Source organism: Punica granatum, chromosome 2 (assembly GCF_007655135.1).
Source record: "Punica granatum isolate Tunisia-2019 chromosome 2, ASM765513v2, whole genome shotgun sequence".
NCBI classification, from domain to species: Eukaryota; Viridiplantae; Streptophyta; class Magnoliopsida; order Myrtales; family Lythraceae; genus Punica; species Punica granatum.
Genome location: NC_045128.1, coordinates 15592819 through 15612409, shown reverse-complemented (window position 1 = coordinate 15612409; position 19591 = coordinate 15592819). Strand labels below are relative to the sequence as shown.

At 39.1% G+C, this 19591-nt stretch overlaps 1 protein-coding gene across 1 annotated transcript; it reads right to left on the bottom strand.

The window, feature by feature from the left end:
* Positions 1 to 257: 257 nt before the first annotated feature.
* Positions 258 to 5489, bottom strand: LOC116196497 (probable polygalacturonase). The gene is made up of 5 exons (XM_031526240.1): positions 4816 to 5489; positions 3379 to 3499; positions 2356 to 2604; positions 1762 to 1915; positions 258 to 1027 (listed from the first exon to the last, which is right to left on the bottom strand). The coding sequence occupies exons 1-5, from the start codon at positions 5233 to 5235 to the stop codon at positions 502 to 504; spliced, it is 1470 nt and encodes a 489-aa protein (XP_031382100.1). The 5' UTR covers positions 5236 to 5489; the 3' UTR covers positions 258 to 501.
* Between the last annotated feature and the right edge of the window lie 14102 nt (positions 5490 to 19591).

Here is a 19591-nt window from a genome sequence, read left to right as displayed (position 1 = left end):
CTTGCCATTGGACTTGCAAGGCCCCCAGTCTCGTAGGCAAGTCACATCATCAGGCTAAGGAGTGGCTGAAATCTGGCTTCGTCCGCGCCATAAAGATAGATAGATGCTTGTGAGGCATCGATGAAGGCGACACGACATTGGATACGCGGAGGATTATCAAAATGGACCTTGTGTCCTGCTATTTCTTGAGAATTGCTGGATTACTTTGATATGGTATTCTCTGACGTATTAAACTCTTGAGACTTTGAGCCGCTCGATCATATTCATGAACCATCTTATTCGGAAAAATCAGTTTGAAACAATTTTAACACAATTTCTAGAATCATTTGCTCAAGAGAAGCTTCCTATCCAGAAACCTAAAGGGGGTACCGTGTGTTCCATATATACAACTCTGAAAGAAAACCTAACATGTTGAAAACAAGAAAGAAAAGCTATAGGATGAAGTCTTAGAAGGAAAAGTCGAAAAAAAGGGTAATATGCCGGGGCCAGCAGGCCCCCGTCTCAGATGTCATAGTCAATGTCCGTCACGTTCTGAGAGGCAGACCTCTTCACAAGATTGCCTTTCTCATCGTAGCGGTCAAGGTTGTCGCATGGTGCAGGGAACACAGACCCAATAACTCGGCCCTGCACAAATGCACACTGGAAAATGTGCTTCTTCTTGTATGTAGTTCCCACGGACATGTCCCAGAAGGTCACGTTCTTCACGGGGATCTCCTCACTCCCATGGATCCTGACAGGCACACGAACTCCCTGCCCATGGACCCCACTAAAGGTTATGCCCTTAAGTGCAGGGAGCGCCTTAGGGTCATAACCCTCGTCGGGGTGCTCATTGTAGTCAGTCTTTATCACAATCCCAACCCTGACATTGTCAAAGGTCAAGTTTCGATAGGTTATGTCCCGGACATAGCCGCCTCTTCCCGGGGCAGTTTTGATACGGACCGCCCGTCTTGAGTCCCACACGAGTAGGTTCTCCACTGTCACATTTGAGACACCTCCAGACATCTCACTGCCTATGGATACGCCAGCGCTGGTAAACATCAGGAAACAAAATCTTTATTCTTCAACACTAAAATATTGGCTTCAGACTGCTTTGCAAGCATCCAATGACAGGAAAATCTGTAGTAGTTAGGTTCCGATGATATGAAAATATCTGTTACTAATGCCCCAAATAATGACATTGTTAACTGCTTTCATATCATCCCTTATATTATGCCTGCTACCTGGAATGAACTTCCAAGTAGATATAAAAATTGGCCAGAATTAGCTGTGGCATAGTATCGTTAGCATGACCAACATGGTTGAATCATGATATAAAAACTCAGAGACGTCCTGACCTCCACCAAGAATCTACATTTGCAATCAACGACCCATGCAACAGCTTCCAGCAATGTTATAACAAAAAGAAATGACAAATCGGTCAGCTTTTCCTACATTGCTCCATACAATAAACCAAAATATGGAAGCTATCCACATTTGTAATTTGAAACTTGAGTACTTGACTAAAGTCCATTCACTTATATCAAGATTGAGGCATTTGGAGGAGTCGGGGCAAGTCTTGCTCGGGGGGGGGGGGGGGGGGGGGGGGGGGGGGGGCGAGGTGTTTCCAAACTGTGGTTTGGGTAAATTTATATAAAGGGTTTGGAGGTGTTCTGAACTCCTCTAGACTCTTCCAATTCTGGCATTCCAATGAAAATCATGACAAAAAAAAAAATGATGCTGAAGCAAACACCATAAACTGTATCCAAGAGTATCTCGAATTACCTGACCATAGAGCGCACGACAAGGTTCCGGATGAGGATGTTCTTGGAAGGTCGCCCATAAGCAATTCCATATTGATCCCACCCACTCTTTATTGCAATAGCATCATCCCCAACACTAATGTAGCAGTCCTCAATCACCATATCCTCACAAGAATCTGTATATCAGGTCAAAGTAAGCATCCGGCAAATACCAAATGTGTTGTGCAAGGGGGAAATCTTCTATACATATGAGCACATCTAATTGTCACATTCTGCGCTGCAGAAAAGTCCAATTTCATCCCCCTGTTGGAACACCTGTTTTTTTAACTCCATTGTCCCGTCACCCAAAAGTGCTCTTAAAACCAGCAAACAATAAAGGGGTTCATAGGTCCAAACCCCATTTGATGAACCATACATGGGTATACTGAGAAGGCCAAAACAGTGGACAAGTTATCATCCAACTTTCTTTAAGCTTGTTTAATGGGAACCCATTACAAAATATCAAAGAGTTAACCAATAAAGACCAACGAATGCAGACAGAAGATAATGCGAAGAAACGAATAATGTCATTTGAAAGTAAAGGAAACGGCTAAAAACCAACTATTGAAAGTCTTACCTGGATCTATCCCATCTGTATTTGGTGCCTGAAAAATGGGATTCAAGATGGTGACATTCTTAACTGTCACATTCTTGCAGTCATATGGATGGAAAGTCCAGAATGGAGAGTCCTGCAGAGTTATGTTGGAGAGCACAATATCACTGGACCACATGATCTGGATCAGTGGGCCCCTTGTGTGATTCAAAAGCTTCTGACGATATCTTTTCCACCAGATTTGACCCTGTCCATTTATGGTACCATTATGCCCTGTATACCAGGATTTACCATAATCACAATCTTATTGAGTCTAGAGTATTTGCGAAAGAAAAGCAATACTAGATTTCAAAATGCCAAGACCAATTTCAGGAGTGATGACTATGACAAGGGCAGGAAATTTATGTTACCACATGAAACCTGTTTTCATATCAATTGTCTCAACACATTTTCATCAACATATCAAACTAAATTACGGCTAGAACAGGTCCAATGCTTCCATTTCAATTATATGCAATTATCTAATCCAGTTTTACGTCCCAGTAATTCTACTTAAGTTTGTGCCGTTTTTGCTTTTCTATCCACATCATCACAACTACCCCACCCCCCGCCAACCAAGCAATAAAGAGGAGTATCCAGGCTTCTCGACTGATCCCCATGGCCTACCTGCACATCTTGCAAGCCCATGGGACAGGTAAGTCCAGCCAAAGGGTCCATGTAGGTCTCCTGCATGGTTTCATGGTTGACTCGAACTTGGATCTTTACAAAGGGAGTCACACAATTTGACCAGGCCAACCCTTATTCTTTTGTGCCTTTATTTTTTGATACCAGAAATCAGCAATCTATGACAATTTTTTGAGAACACATTTTATGCTACAGTATCAGATCTGTCTTGACATCAAATATCTCAATATTTCATTAACATAGGATACATTTCAGAGATTAAAGGCATCAAAAGCCCATGGTGGCTTTGAAGAGACTTCATTTATACTGACATGTGATTCAACATAGAGATAACAGAGGTGGAGAAAGGAAGAAACCTCCGACCTGTTATCACGACATCTCTAAGATTTTGACCATGAAGCAAGCTCCCATACCGAGGTCCACGGTGTTCTCTACCATAACCATAAGAAGGAAGAGGAGGCATCAAAGGCCAGTACTTCTGATCCTGTTAGGTCAAATAACAGAATGCACATAGCATCAATATGGATGCTCGTAGATCTTGTAAAGTGAGATATTTACCTAGAAGCTTATAATAGTAAGAAGACACACTGACAATGATAAAGAAGCATAATCTAGCATATACCAATCACTATCAATATCAAGTTTAACATAGTTAGATTGGAAGCTGAGAGCCAACGAAGTAAAGTGATCCAATACATGCTAACAAATTTCAAGTAATATTCTGGGCAGACTCAACAGTTGTAAGCAGCGTTACCAAATTCAAGCAACTTTTTATGAACTTGGCAATACTGAAAAAAGTATAAATAGAAGTTAACGTCTATGCAGCTGAATTCAGAATTCCAGATGAATAAATTGATATGCTATATCTATATTTAAGATGGTCAGAAAAAACTTGACAGATCAATAATCACATTCAGGACTGCTTACTAATTTAAATATAACTACTGACCATAGTGACATCTGCTGTTTATGACCAAATATTAGTACGCAAAAAGGACTTCATTTACAGCATACTTATAATATCTACTGGGTAGCACAAGAAGAGAAGTCAAACAAAGAAAGGGTCAAAAGCAACATCTTAAATCTTTCGCAGCAACCAACTAATCCTTAAGTGTTCACCCTCCTTGATCCCAGATCTTCCATTTTCCATAACTCTTGCAACCGACCTTCCCTTTGATCAACCCCGTGGCTTCTATACCTTTAATTACATCCTTACGAAATCAGTTCCTCCAATCAACTTATGGCTATAACATCTTCACTCTACAGCTTCTCCGAATCATTATCAAAAAGAGAAAAAATTCAACAATAACTACTCTTTGCATGACAAATAACATCAGACTCTAGCAAATTAAAAAAGATGACCACCTATCATTTCGTATCATAATCAGGTCTCCATTTTTCTGACCCTTAAATAGCAAGATCAAATAATCCAACTTATTACTCGTAACAACTGTATACAAAGGTCAAATCTTGTTAGATTCGGATCATGTTATTTTCACCGATTTGTTGAACTAAAACTAGCCACATAAAGTATCCACCGAAATGAATAAGCCGGAGAACTATATCGCCAAGAACGTAGCTTCTAATCATTTTTATTTTTGGGGGATCGCAGCAGATCAGGGTCCTAAGGTAGAATGAGCTTTCTTCTTTTCTCAGCAACTTCATGTCATGTAGCATCAGCACATTATCATATGTCACTGGGTCGTGTCAGACAGCTTTGGCCCCAACTGCAAGTAATGCCTTCAGGGGAAGCAAATCAACCAACAATACCAGAAAACGAAGAAAAGAAGGAAACTTGACCTCAATGCCAAGAATAACAGCTCCCTCGGCGAGGAACATAGTCATGTGGCTGGTGAGATTGAACGGAGCGGTGAGCCAACGCCCAGGCGGCACATTCAGCTGCCCACCGCCCGCCCGCCCCAGCTTCCCGATAGCTATCATGGCCCGCTCGAACGCCTCCGTGTTGAGGGTCACCCCGTCGCCCACCGCCCCAAAATCAGTCAGATTGAAGGCATTCCCCCTCAGCCTCGGGAATGGCCGGGCCGCAACCGGGGGGGCCACGCCAACCCCGCGCCATCCGAACAGGGATCCTCCGGGGACGTTGCGCTGCCACAGGAAGACCGACCCGAAAGCGGCGACCCAGAGGACGGCGAAGAGGGCCTTGTGGGAGGAGAGGAAGGCTGATGCCCAGAACCTACAAAGGCCATGGGCTTCGATCATTGCTATGTGGGTGCGGAGGAAAGGGGGAGAAGATCGGGAGGAGGGTCTGCTTCCGTTGTGGTTACTACCGGTGGGGATTTGGAACTGAATAGTGGGGGTGAGGGGATTTAAGCATTGGCGAAGGGATCTGCTTCTGCTCTGAAGGTGGGTTTAGTGTATGGTAGTAATCAGAATCAGGTGAGATTTGTGCCGAAGAAGAAGAAGAAGAACGACAAGGAGAGGAGAAAGAAGAAGAGTAGACAGAGACAGATGGAGTAGATTTGAAGGGAAGTCAATGAGAGAGAGAGAGAGAGAGAGAGAGAGAGAGAGAGAGATTTTTTATTTTTTTTTTTGAAATTAAATTATTGGATCTGCAGTTTATTTATATATCAGTTAAAGTGGAGATTGTCAAATGCAAAATCATCTAGTTGAATTGAAATCTCGATCTCACCAGAAATGATTGATACCTTGATCATAATCGGAATAGGGAAGGAGCAATATCTATGGATACGATCATAATCGGAATCCGGAAGGAGGCAATATCTATCTGTCTATGTAATATAAACTTAGGACATTCGATTATGCTTTTACAAGTGGTAATTATGCTTTTAGACTGGTTGCATAAAATTTTGTTCAAAGTTATATCTTGTCAAATGCTTGTTGTGTAATTGTGGATCTGCCTTAGACCTCATCAATGACATTCAAGAATATTGAAAAATTCTATCAGAAAAGATTATGCCATATATATAATTTCGTTATTGTTCATGCCATTGATCGTAGGGGAGGAAATAAAATACTGATATTGGAGACACGGTAGGAGATGTTGGTAACTCTATGAACATATAATAGAGTTAGTAGGTCATATTTTACAAGCTTTTATGAATGCTAGATAATCGAGTTCAAATTTATTTTCGTTTTTTTAGTTGGTGGTTAGGTTATTTGAGTTGACTAGGCTTTAATTTAATTAATTTGACTAGAATGTGTACCCATACTACAGGTGGCGTATAAATCAACTAAAGATATATTTTCATAAAAAAAAAAAAAGAAGCTAATGGTATACCAAAATTTCAAAAAAAAAAGTCATAAAAAAATAGAAAAAAGAAATAAATAATAAATATAAATAAAAGAGAGTGAAAGGAAAATGGGACACGTGGTGAAAATAGAGGAAAGAGGGAAGGAGTAATGGGTATCTTGACATGTTATTTTTTTTTCTTTTTAATATGAGTAAATTGTACTGATTGTTCAAAATAATTTATAAATATTTTAATATGATATAAAATTTTTTTTGCTACTTGATGGTACAAAATATTTCGAAGTTGTTTCAGTATAGTACAAATCGTCATCTCGCTATTGACGCCGTTAAGTCGTCTTTTACAAGATCTTTAATTTTTGCACCATCATGTAACTTACGTAAAACATTTTGTACTATTAAGTTACAACTTAAAAACATTTTGTACCATCATGTAACGTCCCACAAAAACTAGTTTTGCACCATCAACGTCGATTTGACGGCGTCAATGGCGAGATAACGGTTTGTATTATACTGAAACAACTTTAAAACATTTTGTACCATCAAATAGCAAAAAAAAAATTTTGTGCCATATTGAAACATTTGTAAAATTTTTTGGACCACCAATGTAATTTACCCTTTCAATATAGTGAAAGTTACTGTATGCAATTCCGTAAAATCGTAGCAAAACTAACTGCCAGCAAACACAAATTGCTTCCATTATATAGTAGTACTACGGTGATGGACTGTGCTACGCAGGGTCATTAATAATGTTATTATGAAAATTTTTATTGTGGCATTTAAGCTAATATAGGATAGTTAATGATGAAAAATTATGTGAGATTAATAAATTTTAAAGTAAAAAAGATAATTAATATTTTGTAGTCGGTGAAAATTAAATTGAAGCAATTAATGAAGCTAGTAATCATTCTTCTTGAATAATGTCAGGGTTAACAAGTGCTTACCAGCAAAAAATAGTAAATTTGTAATTTATGGAAAATAATTTAAAATTTATACATTACTTAACTTTCAACTAAGTAAATATGACAAAATCAATTAAAGTTTATTATTTTTTTCAATAAAATATATAGAAAAAAATGTAAGTATGGGTACTAGAAGGTAGAATATGGTACGTAGTAACGAGAAATTCACTTACTTGATTGAGTATGCTACCAATCAATTTTACAACGAAATTCATGAAAAATAATTTGTTATAAAACTTATAGAAAAAACATGCATATCAATTTATTTAGTTCATTGTTAAGTAAACCTATTTATATTAATATATTATATTATAATATTATTATTTACTTCTGTATTCAGCGTTAAACAACGTATTTATTATTGTATTACTTTATAATTTTTTATTTACTTTATCTTTAATAATTTATTTACCTAATATGACGAAATAGGAATGATCGCACTTATTATTTTCGTTCGTTTATTCATCGAAAGTCGAATAGCATATATTATAAGTAAAATATATTTATTAAAAATATAATAAAAATAAACGAAAATGAATCACAGTGGCGAGGATATGGAATTCGAATCATACTCTACCCAACATACTCCGAAAACGGTCAAGATTATATATTTATTTATGATATATGATAGAAATATGAAATCTATGGATAACACATGTAAATTTATACTGTGTTTGTTTCTCCTTAAAATTAAGTGCTCCCTTACGGGAAAAAAAATTAAGAGTTAAAATCATTATAATATTGTTCACGCTAAGAACATTCGACACCAATTCGGTCACGTGTGTGATGATTTTTGGCGTGCCAGGATGCGGTTCCAAGAGTATCAACATGTCACTAGCTGACCTCACCGAAACAAACCGTGTACCATGGTCTCGAAAGCCAGCGGGATTGAACATTGACTAGATTTAGGTCTTCAAAATTAAAGTGCACTTAATGATTCACTATCCGAGGATTTGATCGTTTGGGATTTTTCACCAAAATATTCATGTACGAACACGAACCCAAGTTCGAAAAATAAACAAGTGAGTTGTGAATTCGAGGAAATCCACTTATATAAGTGAACCCACAAATCCTTAGAGATGCTCCGGCCGCCGGTGCCGAAGATATCTTCGCTTTGGATGCCCGGGAGCTCCAAGAACGGATGTGGCTTTGATCAGCAGAGGATCGGTTGAAGGGAAAAGTACGGGAATTGAAAGTGCGGTAAAAGAAATGCGCTGAAAAGTAAGAACGATAAAAGGAAGTGCGAGGAATAGAAAGAACGATAAACGAAAAGACGAAAGATATGTGTTTGATTGATGTGTGTGTAGAGGGTTTACAACGAACTAGACGACACGTATGTATAGGCATGTACATTGAAATTCTAGAGAATATATCTAATTAGATACGCCACAATATATGATATTGAAATAAAATCGAAATAGGAAATTGACTATCGAGGACTATCTAACGAATATCCTAGAAATATCGGAGATACGTTCCAATTTATTTGACTTCCTAAATTAAAGAGATAGCACGATAATTTTGCATGCTTGAGCTTCAAGTATAAGATTGGCTACCAAATTCCTCCATGCTGGGCTCCTGGGCTAATTTTCCCCAGTTGGGCTAAGCTTCCATGTATTGGGCCTATCTTTACTTATGTGGACCTCAATTTGACCCAACTTGCTATGATTCTCACGGCTCATCTTTTCTATATCCGATTCGATATTCCTCCAAGACCCGAGAAAATCATCGAAACATCACACCCATGTCACGAATCGGCTATTTTCCATGGAATGCAGAAAATAGGTATAAGCAATACCCCCGCATGTCTAGTTGCGCGAACTATATTGAGCGGGACTTGACATGTATTATTATAACTTGCTCCAACAAAATTATGATGGACACGGAAAAGGGAAAAGAAAGCAGGAACGAGTTCACTTCACGGCCAGAATAACCAACGTGGTAATTCAAGCATCGAACATCAGTGAACTGAACCAAAAGACATAATTATGTATTCTCTACTCCAGCTCCAATTCTTCTTCGATTTTGAGCATCTTTTGATCTGAACTGGCAAATTTCAAAGCATGAAAGTTGTAGATCTCGAAGTTGTATTTTCGTAGCATCTTGATTCATAAAAATCCGAGCTCTGTAGAGCAGAATATGCCATTCAGCATTAAACTGCGCAGAGATTGAAAAGAACTAGCCGCGAACATTTCTTCACAGAGGTTGAGTCTCTTCCGCATAGAATCGGATTGAGGTGAAAACAACAAAGTTGAAGCTCTCCTTCTTAGTTTTTACAAAGACTTTAAATCACGCTAATATGAGCTCTAAAGAGTAATATATGGACTTGCCTGTAAATCTACGTGCTATAGGAAATATAAGCCGAACCATTTAAGACTTAGCTTTCTGCATATACGACCAGCACGCATTCAGCCTCACAATCGCGAGGTCGATCTTAGTTGGCGGCATCTTATAGGCCATGGTTCAGCTTATTCTCGGAATCCACTTGCCTGATTCCCATCTCTTGTGTATCTTACATCGTTGGGTAATACTTCTTCAAGTATTAACCATCGATGAATCTCGAATGACACCGACCCTCCGAGCTTTGCTTGAGAGGTGGAAACTCTGGCTTTATGGAAAGCCAATGCTCGAACAAGTATTGGCTCAACCCCGGCATCTTCGAATATTCTCATGCATTACAATCCTCTTTTGTAGTGTCATGTACCTCAGCCTTTAAGTCGTCCAACGTAATTTCTAGCCGAATCTCCGAAAACTTAGCCTCTCGAGCCTCCTCTTCATAGAAGTTTAAGAAAAGTTTTATGGTGGCCCTGACTTCGACCTCCATTTTATTGCCATGATTCGGTGTATTCATTCTATTTCTTCAATAATGGGCATAGTCCTCGGCCGGAGTGCTAAAAGCAATGTGGGTCAAGGAATAGAACATATCAAGTTGAAAGGTGTCAGCATCCCATTTTGGCTCACCAATTCAAGCAATGTCTATCTACAGCGATTCAGGCCATGACTTGAGCATCGATACAGAAGAAAACTCAACAGAGCAGCAAATTGCTATTCATCCTCAAGTCAACAGAAACAAGCAGGTGATTCAAGCACACCACAGAATAACATACAAAATTATCCAGTGACATACAGAGCAAATAGGAAGCCCGGACAGCATCCAAACCGGTGTTTTCAGAATACAACAAGTATAGTGTTATTTTCTGTTGGTTCGCTCAACCATCAGAAGATAGTCAATATTGGACTCCAAAAATCCCTTGCGGTGCCAAACAGATGAAAAGTGTTTTCAATCACATTTTGCAGATCATCTGATCTATATAGAGCAATTTTCTGAATACAAACAACTTTTTAGTGGAAGTCCAAAAACGCCGGTTTATCCAAGAAAAGTTAATACCCGATGTCAGATGCAGTCATATCCAGCAATTATACAGAGCATGGTCATTGCTTTAGATTGTCTCTCGGAAGTCACATTGACTCCTCGAATGACTCCTGAGCAACAGAACAAGCATACCTTTCAATGGAAAATCATATCCGAAGACTGGTCTGACAGAGTATCGGCAAACGAAGTTAGCCATGCATTACCCCGAAAAACTACAGCGGACAAACGCAATTGGGTAAATCAGACTCCAGAATCCTTTCAGTTTCCCGAATGACCTCCAAAGAGTAGAAAAGACCGTTTTTAACGGAAATTCATAACCAAAGGTCCTTTTCGTGGAAACTTGATATCAGATGATTGGCCAACACAGTGCTACTCATCCCAAGGCTCAGTGTGAAATCCTCAGACGGAATTGCACAATCCATCTATGCCCACAGAACAGTGCTTTTAGGGTCTCAGATGCAGTTTTTCAATCCTTCGAGGTATGTTTTCAACGAACAGAGATTGCAGTGATCTCCGGCTCGCCCAAACAACTCAGAAAGCATTCTGAGAAATCCGGCTTTGGACCCCTAGAACATCTCCGGCTTCACATTTGCAAGACCGGCTTATTGGTCAATTATTTAGTTTAATTGACAATGCACGTCAAAATGACCCATGCGGAATGCAGACACGAGATGTGCATTTAGAAATGGCTAACTTTGCTCTGATCACTTGAAATTAGCAAAACCGGCTTCTGAGCCCAAAAACCGCACGAGCATTATTTTAAGCAAAATGGGCAATATTGGGTTCGTTTGAACCGTTTTCGCACGAACAATGACAATTTGACATTTGTTTGAGCCACGAACCTCGAACACGCGATCAATCGAGACCCGAACTTCGTCCCGAACTTTCCTCAAGACCCGTAGGACCCACGAGCTGCCCTAGCCACCCATCCATTGCCCAAACCGCCCCATATCCTTGGCTTATTCCTCCAAGCCAACTTGCATTCTCTTCTTCAAAATATCAAGCCTACAATTTCTCTTCAACACTCCATCTTCATCAATGCACCCATCCCTTCTTCATTAATGCATTTTGAAGAAGTCTTCATCCCTATCTTAATTAAAAATTCGGATCCCCTAATCATTGCCATTAATTGCACTTTTCTCAATTAATTGCACTTAAAATTTGCTTATATATTGCCCAAATGTCATTAACTTAAACACACACCTTCAAGCATTCTCTCTCAAGCTTTCTCACTCTTCAAATGCTCTCAAGAACTTGAAGAAACCACAGCAAGCTTCAGCAAGGAGAAAACCAAGCAAAACCCTTAAGAACTTAAGTCGAAATCATGGTATTCACCATCCCGACTTAAATCCAAACTTGACCAAATTTCATATCCCACATGTTTTCGACCCCTCCAGTCCATTTCCGAAGTTAGATTTTCAGTTGGAAACCTCTAAGTCATAGAACCAGCCCACAACAAAACCGAACTTAGTTTGGTCCCAATCGGAGTCAGATTTGCCAACCCGGGTTTCTCACATTTTCGGGTCGGTTTGAGTTGCCAAAACCCATCAAACACCTCCCCACACGACCTTAGGGTGTCAAGGAGTCGAGAAATCTCGAAAAAACCCGCTAGTTTTGACCCAGCACGAAGAAACAACCCGATTGCCCAGTCGGGTCAGATTTTATGTCTCATCTGTGGCTTTCTTTGCAGATTGGATCAATCTGATACTCTTTTCTTCGAACGACCACCACGGTCACTTTCGGGTCTCTTAGGAGTCGGGAACCACTGACCTTGTATCAAAATTCCATCAAGAACCACCGTGTGACGTCCGACCCGAAAAATTATTTCCTAAACGTGTTTTGTTTTTCGTGATCTTTGTAGGGCTGTACGGGTCAACCCGATAACTCTGGAACCAAACGACCACTACAGCTACCTACGGGGTTCTCTTAGGATTTGGAAGCCACGGACCTTGCATCAAGATACCATCGGGAGCATCCAGGAGAGCCGTTTCTTTTTGGACTGCCAGTTGGGTCTGTTTTGACCTAATCCGGTCTGTTTTTGTTTTGCTAACCCGACTTTACTCTTGATTTTCGGAAAATCTACGCGTGCTCTCCTCCTGAAACCACCACAGGGATGTTAAGCATCATCTTAGCTTTCCGGAACAGTTGAGCACTCTCCGAGAAACCTCCCGAGTTGTTCGAACCGACCTGTTTTCTCTTAGGTGTCCAATCGGGTCGAAACAACTCCAGTCAGGTTTGTAGCTTCCATTCGAGTATGTTCAAGCCAAAACAGCCCGAAACCTGATCCAGCAGGGGTCCAACCCGATTTTTACAGTCCTATCCCGCATCCTAGGACTAGATCTAACCATTCCCAACTTAGAGGAGCTAGGAATTTTATATTTTTGTTGTGTTTAGGGAGTTACAAGGTATTTCAAGCATGATTTACTAACAAGATTCCATTTTTATGCAATTTTCATATTACATCATGCACATTTATCATCGTATTACATGTTAACATGTCGGGAAATGTTTAAATCGAAGTCGGGGAGACCGTTTTAAACCCGAACGACCAAGGGAGCTCACGGTTTCCCTTTGAGGAAAGGTGACCATGAGCCCTTTATGGTTCTTCGGATTATAATCGGTTTCCTTGCTCCGATTTAAGTCGTTTCCCTAATTTTATGTTTTTCCCCATCCATGAAGTTGGTATCATTTTATTGATTCCATAAATATCGTGTTTGTGCATGTTTGTATGTTTAAATGCGTTTTTCAAATCATGGCGATACCGGCGTTGTTAAATACGTGTCAGTTATCGGGTTTAACATATTGAGCATGCGAGAAATAGTCGAAATCGGATTAAAGATAACGTTTGAAACCCGAAACGGGTCAAGGAAACCCACGGCTATTCCCAAGAGGAAAGAGCTGAAGGTTCCTCGACCTTATTTGGGTCAAGAACGGTCTCTTTACCTCGATAAAATCCATTTCTTGGATTTTGTACAAATTGTAATTTCAATATCGTCGCAAATTCCGCATTAAAATGTCTTTAAAACTTTGTTTTTAAAGCAAAATGAATGGATTCATGTATCAGTGACTCTTTCGAGGCCATTTAGGTTCCAATGGTATTTTGGTCATTTTAACCAAATTATCATCAACCTTCCTAGACCCGTCTTAGACTTCGTATCATGAATCGTTTTCATTAAATTAGGTTTTTTGGCTACTCAGACTCCATTCAGTGGATCAATTCATGATATGTCTGATTGTCTGTAACCCATACATTTATTACATTCGGCGATAAGTCACAAGCAATAAATCCACAAACAGGTTAATCGGGCGCTTACATGATTAAACCTACTTCACACCGACAAATCTTGCATGAATTGACCATTAATTGATAACTCGCGTCGACAAGTTGTCAAATGATATTAATGCCCTTTTCAAAACTCGCATTTCCAAAATTATGAAACGAGTGGTCCGATGTAGCACGGACGTCTAGAGAGGACTTGTGTGTCTCAACTTGAGTTTTTACCTGATTTCAGGTAACTCAGGTCAGGATACAAAAGATCTTTCTAGATCACTTCCGGGAAGATCAACCAGTTCTTTGGCTTTTTCAGGGTTCTTGCACAACCCAAGAAGATCCAAGGGATTGGTCGACATCGGCTACAGGTCAAGGTGGCCCGCACTGCAATGTTTCCCTTTTCTGAAAACAATTTTCAAGTAAATGGCAAAATCGTCTTTTCACAAATTAGCGACACCCCTAGGGTTAGCTTGATAGAAACACTACAGTATCAGGGTAAGAAATGGCTACCTGTTCAGGTGCAGGTTCATCTGCAAAGCCTTTTCTTATCCACTGATGAGTTTCTGTCATCTTATTATAGACTCGGGTAACTAGAACGGTTATCTCTGTCACAGAACATGCAACATGCTGATTAACCTTTCACTCGACCTAACCAAACACTAGATAATGGTTAGGTGAAACTCTAGGTTCCAAATCTAGAGTCAAAACACAAGTTTGACGAATTCAGTGAAATTTCAGTGTCACAATACAGAACAACTTTAAAAGCAATCCACACACAAATGACTTGACTACAGATACCATGTTTGTCAGGTCCTTGAAGCAAAGCCGAATGCAAAATGTTTTGCATGCGTTTGCTTGATTAGCATATGGCATTTGCTTGCAAAAATAACCCTAGATTAATAATTTGTTAATTCATATACACTCGGCAATAACAAACACATTATCTGCAATCTGCATGCTGTTTGTTACTTTTTTGCTCTTTTTTGTCCATACGGATTGAGTTCGACTCATAGGACGCATTGCACTTAGGGTCCAACGCCCTAATCACCGATCACAAGGTCCAACGCCCTATTCACTGAGAGCACATGTCGAAGTTCAGTTTTCGGTGTTTCCCTAAACTCACGGTGAATCTGAGCAGAATAATAACAGAAAGCGAACTGACTGGGATTCGACCATTTGTTATTTGTAATTTGTTGTATTTTGAGAGCATTGTAAGGATTTATTTTGTACATTTATTTTTGTAAGAATCCCAGTCGGTAAGCGAACGGTCCGAGAGTCGAACTAATCAAATTGGCCCAATGATTGCCCAGACAAGAGTAATCCCAAGATCTCACGGTTTCGGTTCATGCAAGAATTCAACCATCATGGTTTGATGAACTGTAACGCAAGATAGTGAACCAATTCCCCGACATACGGACATACTTCTCTCTTGGCTTCCCAACCGACATTGTTTGGTTCACCGAATTTTCGGTGTCAAAACGTGCAAGCTGAACGCAACCTAATTCACGCGGTAAATGAAATAAAACTATAAGCCTAGCAAGCTAGAATATCGAAAGGGCGTGCGGGATATAGGCTCGTACATAACATGAACCCATGAACTCGGACTTTCCGGTTCCGCACAGATCAATGCCTTAGAAAAACTAGGTGTATCACTACCCCTAGACCCGAGTAACTTACCGGCTCTTGACTTTCGGGTCATAAAATGGTAAGTGGCGATTCCTTTTCGCGTGTGTCCGTCATGCATCCCTGGGAAGGTGAACACTCTCAAGCCGCGCGATCAAAAAGCGCGCATGCAGGCCCCGATGAGAACCACATTTGGGTTCGTACAGAAGGTACTCGATAAAGATCTAGCTCCTTGATGGCTGTGGCTCAGGTCGACCTACCATGCAGATCCTGACCCATAACATGAACAAGGCCGACACTTTCATCATAGCACCTAGCATTCGGGGCAAGAAAATTGATAGAGAACGGCCTCGGACTAACTCCAAGGAGTTTAGCCTAGTGGTAAGGAGGAGTTTAAGTATCCACCTGATCCCGGGTTCGAAACCCCTTGAAGCCATTGGAGCGCCTTTGGCGTGATTACCTGTTCCGTGCGCCACCGCGGGTTCATGGAGCCTCGGGAATTAGTCGAGCGAAGCTCGGATACTCCTGGTTACCAAAAAAAAAAAAGGCCTTGAACTAGCTTCAAACACATTTTTGATGCAAAGAAGAAGGAATACACTTAGTTGTGAGCATCCAATCTCGACCACAAAACACATTATAACTAGCCAAGGCACCTACAACAAAGAAAGCTGAAGTGGTGACACTTGACCACACTTGAATGTCGATTGAAAGGACCCCCGAGTGCCGATCACAACATCTTTAAAGTTTGTAATTGTCACTCCCGTCTTCGCGATATTCTCATATGTTCGATTAAGCTTAGCAATGGTACTAATGGGCATCATATTCACCGCAGCTCCATTGTCGACCATAACCATTGACACCGGCATACCAAACATGTGAACAGTGATAAATAAAGGATGGAAATGCCGAGACATTACCTCCGAAACTCGCTCAAAAACGAAACAGCAGCCAACCCCATTATTTAGCTCTTCGGCTCCGGAAGTTTACCAATTGGGGCGGCTTCTTCTTCACTCAGCTCCGAGGCATGTATGATCTCAGCTTGTAGCACTTCATCTACCCGAACAATTAACTTCTTAGCCATAAATATGGCAGGAAGAGTTAGTATTGAAACGTGCAAATTTACCACAAAAGAGCCGAATTAAATTGGATTTTCAACATTCCCATTATTGGACTCTGACTCGCTCAAAGTACGCTCGTTGTCATTCATCGCACCAAGGCTCAGCTGCTGGTCGAAGTCAAACTTTCTCCTAAGGAGAAGCTCCTCTTCTTGGCCTTCTCCTAACTCATGGGGGCCTTGTTGGCCTGCCATAAGTAGCTCCATTTGTCGTCGTCGTTGTTCATGGCATTTTTGCAATCGAGTAAGAGGTTGAAAATTTCAGACCCACGGCTTCTCAACGTGAAAATTTTTCTTGAGGTGCGCATTGAACGATGAAGTAGAGAAATAGAAGGGAAAAGTGAGAGAACAGATCATTGTACGAGCATATTTATTATTTATAGCATGAATTGATCAAACCAACGATTTTTTTTCCATTCTTCAATGTATTATTTTTAAAATAATTTCTTATAATACTATAACAAAATTGACATAATTTAAAATATTACAATAAAACTTTACCAAAAAAAATACTAGCAATGATAAAATTTGTTCATATCAATATCATGATATGACATCCATTACATATAAAATCAAACTCGTCTATCGAATCAAAACATTTGCTGTTTGACGACAAAACTTATGCTGTTTGACTGCGTAAGTTTCGCATACATATCCGATTAGTTTGCAATCCAACTTCTAAGGGTATTGAATTAGATTGAGGATGCGGTCGATCCAAAATAATTTCTTCTTCGTCAAATTGCTCAAACCAAGAATCTTGGTCATTGCTCTTTCGAGTAAAATATGTATTGCTACCCAAAAAAATGAAAATATTTGCTCATACTCTGAATAAATGTGGATATGATGACATCCTTTAAGTATGGAGAAGCGCCCTTCGAGAACCTTAAATGCACGCTCAATCACATTATGCAACGAGAGCGACCACCACGATGAAAAATATCTCCTTATATTCTAAATTAATGGGCATGATCGAAAACTCCTCCTTGGTATGAGAGCGATCACCACGATGAAAAAGGACAACAAACATCGCACACTTTTATAAGGCACTGTGAATTTGCGGGTAATATATAAGCGACATCACAAAAAAAAAATGCATAAGAAAAACTTAAAAGTCAGATAATGAGAGCACTTATTTTAAATTGCACAAAGTATAACAAAAAATCTAGTTCAACAAACATCGCCCACTCTTATAAGGCACCGTGAATTTGCAAGTAATATATAAGAGACATCACAAAAACAATTATGCATAAGAAAAGCTTCAAAGTTAGATAATGAGAGCACATATTTTAAATTGCACAAAGTATAACGGAAAATCCAGTTCATCTCTTATGTATCTCACTGGAATGGGAAATGAGAAAATTGCTCGAAGGATCTCGCATAGTTTCCGTTAGCACTCTTTAATTATTATCATTCCCCCCATTCAAACAAACAAAAGTAAACATATTAAAATCATGGATAACAAGGACATTTTGATAAAACACACCCCGACCTTGTCCTCTATAAGGCACTCGTCTGTTTCGTTCTATTACAACATGAATCAGAGTCCCATCAAGTGCACCAACAACACCCTTTAAAGAGAATTAGTTAGAAAGTTTGTCAGCAAATGTCATCTTATAATGCCACTTGCACATTTTCTTATGACATTTATTAAAATTATCACTTTAGAGTAAAATTGTGTCAGTTTCACAAGTTCCATCACCTTTTCCATTGCGGTTAGAAATGGATTTTTATAAATGTCACTAGAAATTACCATTAAAGACATTTTATTAAATCCCAATACAACTGTCGCTATTGCTTGATATTGTTGTGACGTGTATTCTATGAGGGCAAGTTGCATCATGAAAAAATGGTTGAAATTTTGTAAAAATCCAAAGATCTTAGATTTGAGTGGATAATAATGTTGACAGGAAGCTAAAATTGCTTTAGGTGTAATTTATAGGATGATGACTTTGAAAATGTTTCATGGACTTGGGGACTTTTGACTTATGGATTGTGTAATTCACTTGGATTTAATGACTTGTTAATGCAGCCTTTTGAGTTTTGGCATTAAAATTTTGCACATTTATTATTTCTAATCAGGTTTTTCGAAACTTCATTTTTAATGGGAATAGTTTTTATATGAATGATTTTCTTTAATTATACGATATTCTTATCTATATCATGTAAAGGAATAAGTAAAGGGACCCTTTTACAATTATTGCGGCCTTATTGTTAATGAAGAAAAGGCATAAAAGAATTGTGGACACAACTTCATCTTTCAGCGGCCAAAAGTACCATCAAGAGCTAATTACCGCGAATCCATTGCATTTTTAAGAAATTGTAGGAATAATTGTGGATACATTCTTATGCTTATGCAATTACTCCTGATAAGAAGGATGATAATAGTGGGTTTATTATTGTGGACGATAAGATTGCCATGTTCTTACATGTCTAATACTTCTAGCTACTGGAATGATATGAAAAGGTCGGTTAACTTGAGACATTGTCATATAGTTTGGGGGTTGTTTTTGTTGTTGATGGGATACAGTTGATTTACTAGAATTTTATAATGTTGCATAAATATTTTTATTAGAAATTAGAAAAAAATATTTTTATTAGAAATTGGAAAAATTGATGAGTGAGGTATGATTTGAACCACTGACCTTCAAAGATTCCCTTGTTTTTAGGGCTATATTGTGTTCAATTTAAGGATTTATCATGATAAAACAATTTTTTTATCCTTGTTTGTCTAAATCATTTTTATACTTTTTTTTCATTTATTTATGGTTTTATTAGTTATCATATTTTTTTCACAATGATATAAGTATTTATTTAATATTTTATTAAACATGCGGTCCAATAAATCCGAGAACCCACGAACCCATACCTTGACCGGTTCAAGCTCGGGTTCGGTTCTGATAACACTAATTCCAATTGCTTCTTCCAAAGTATCTCTTACTGGTTGAGTGGGCAATGATGCTACTTTCCCAGTTGCACTTATGCCATCAAAAAGCTTTCATCATAT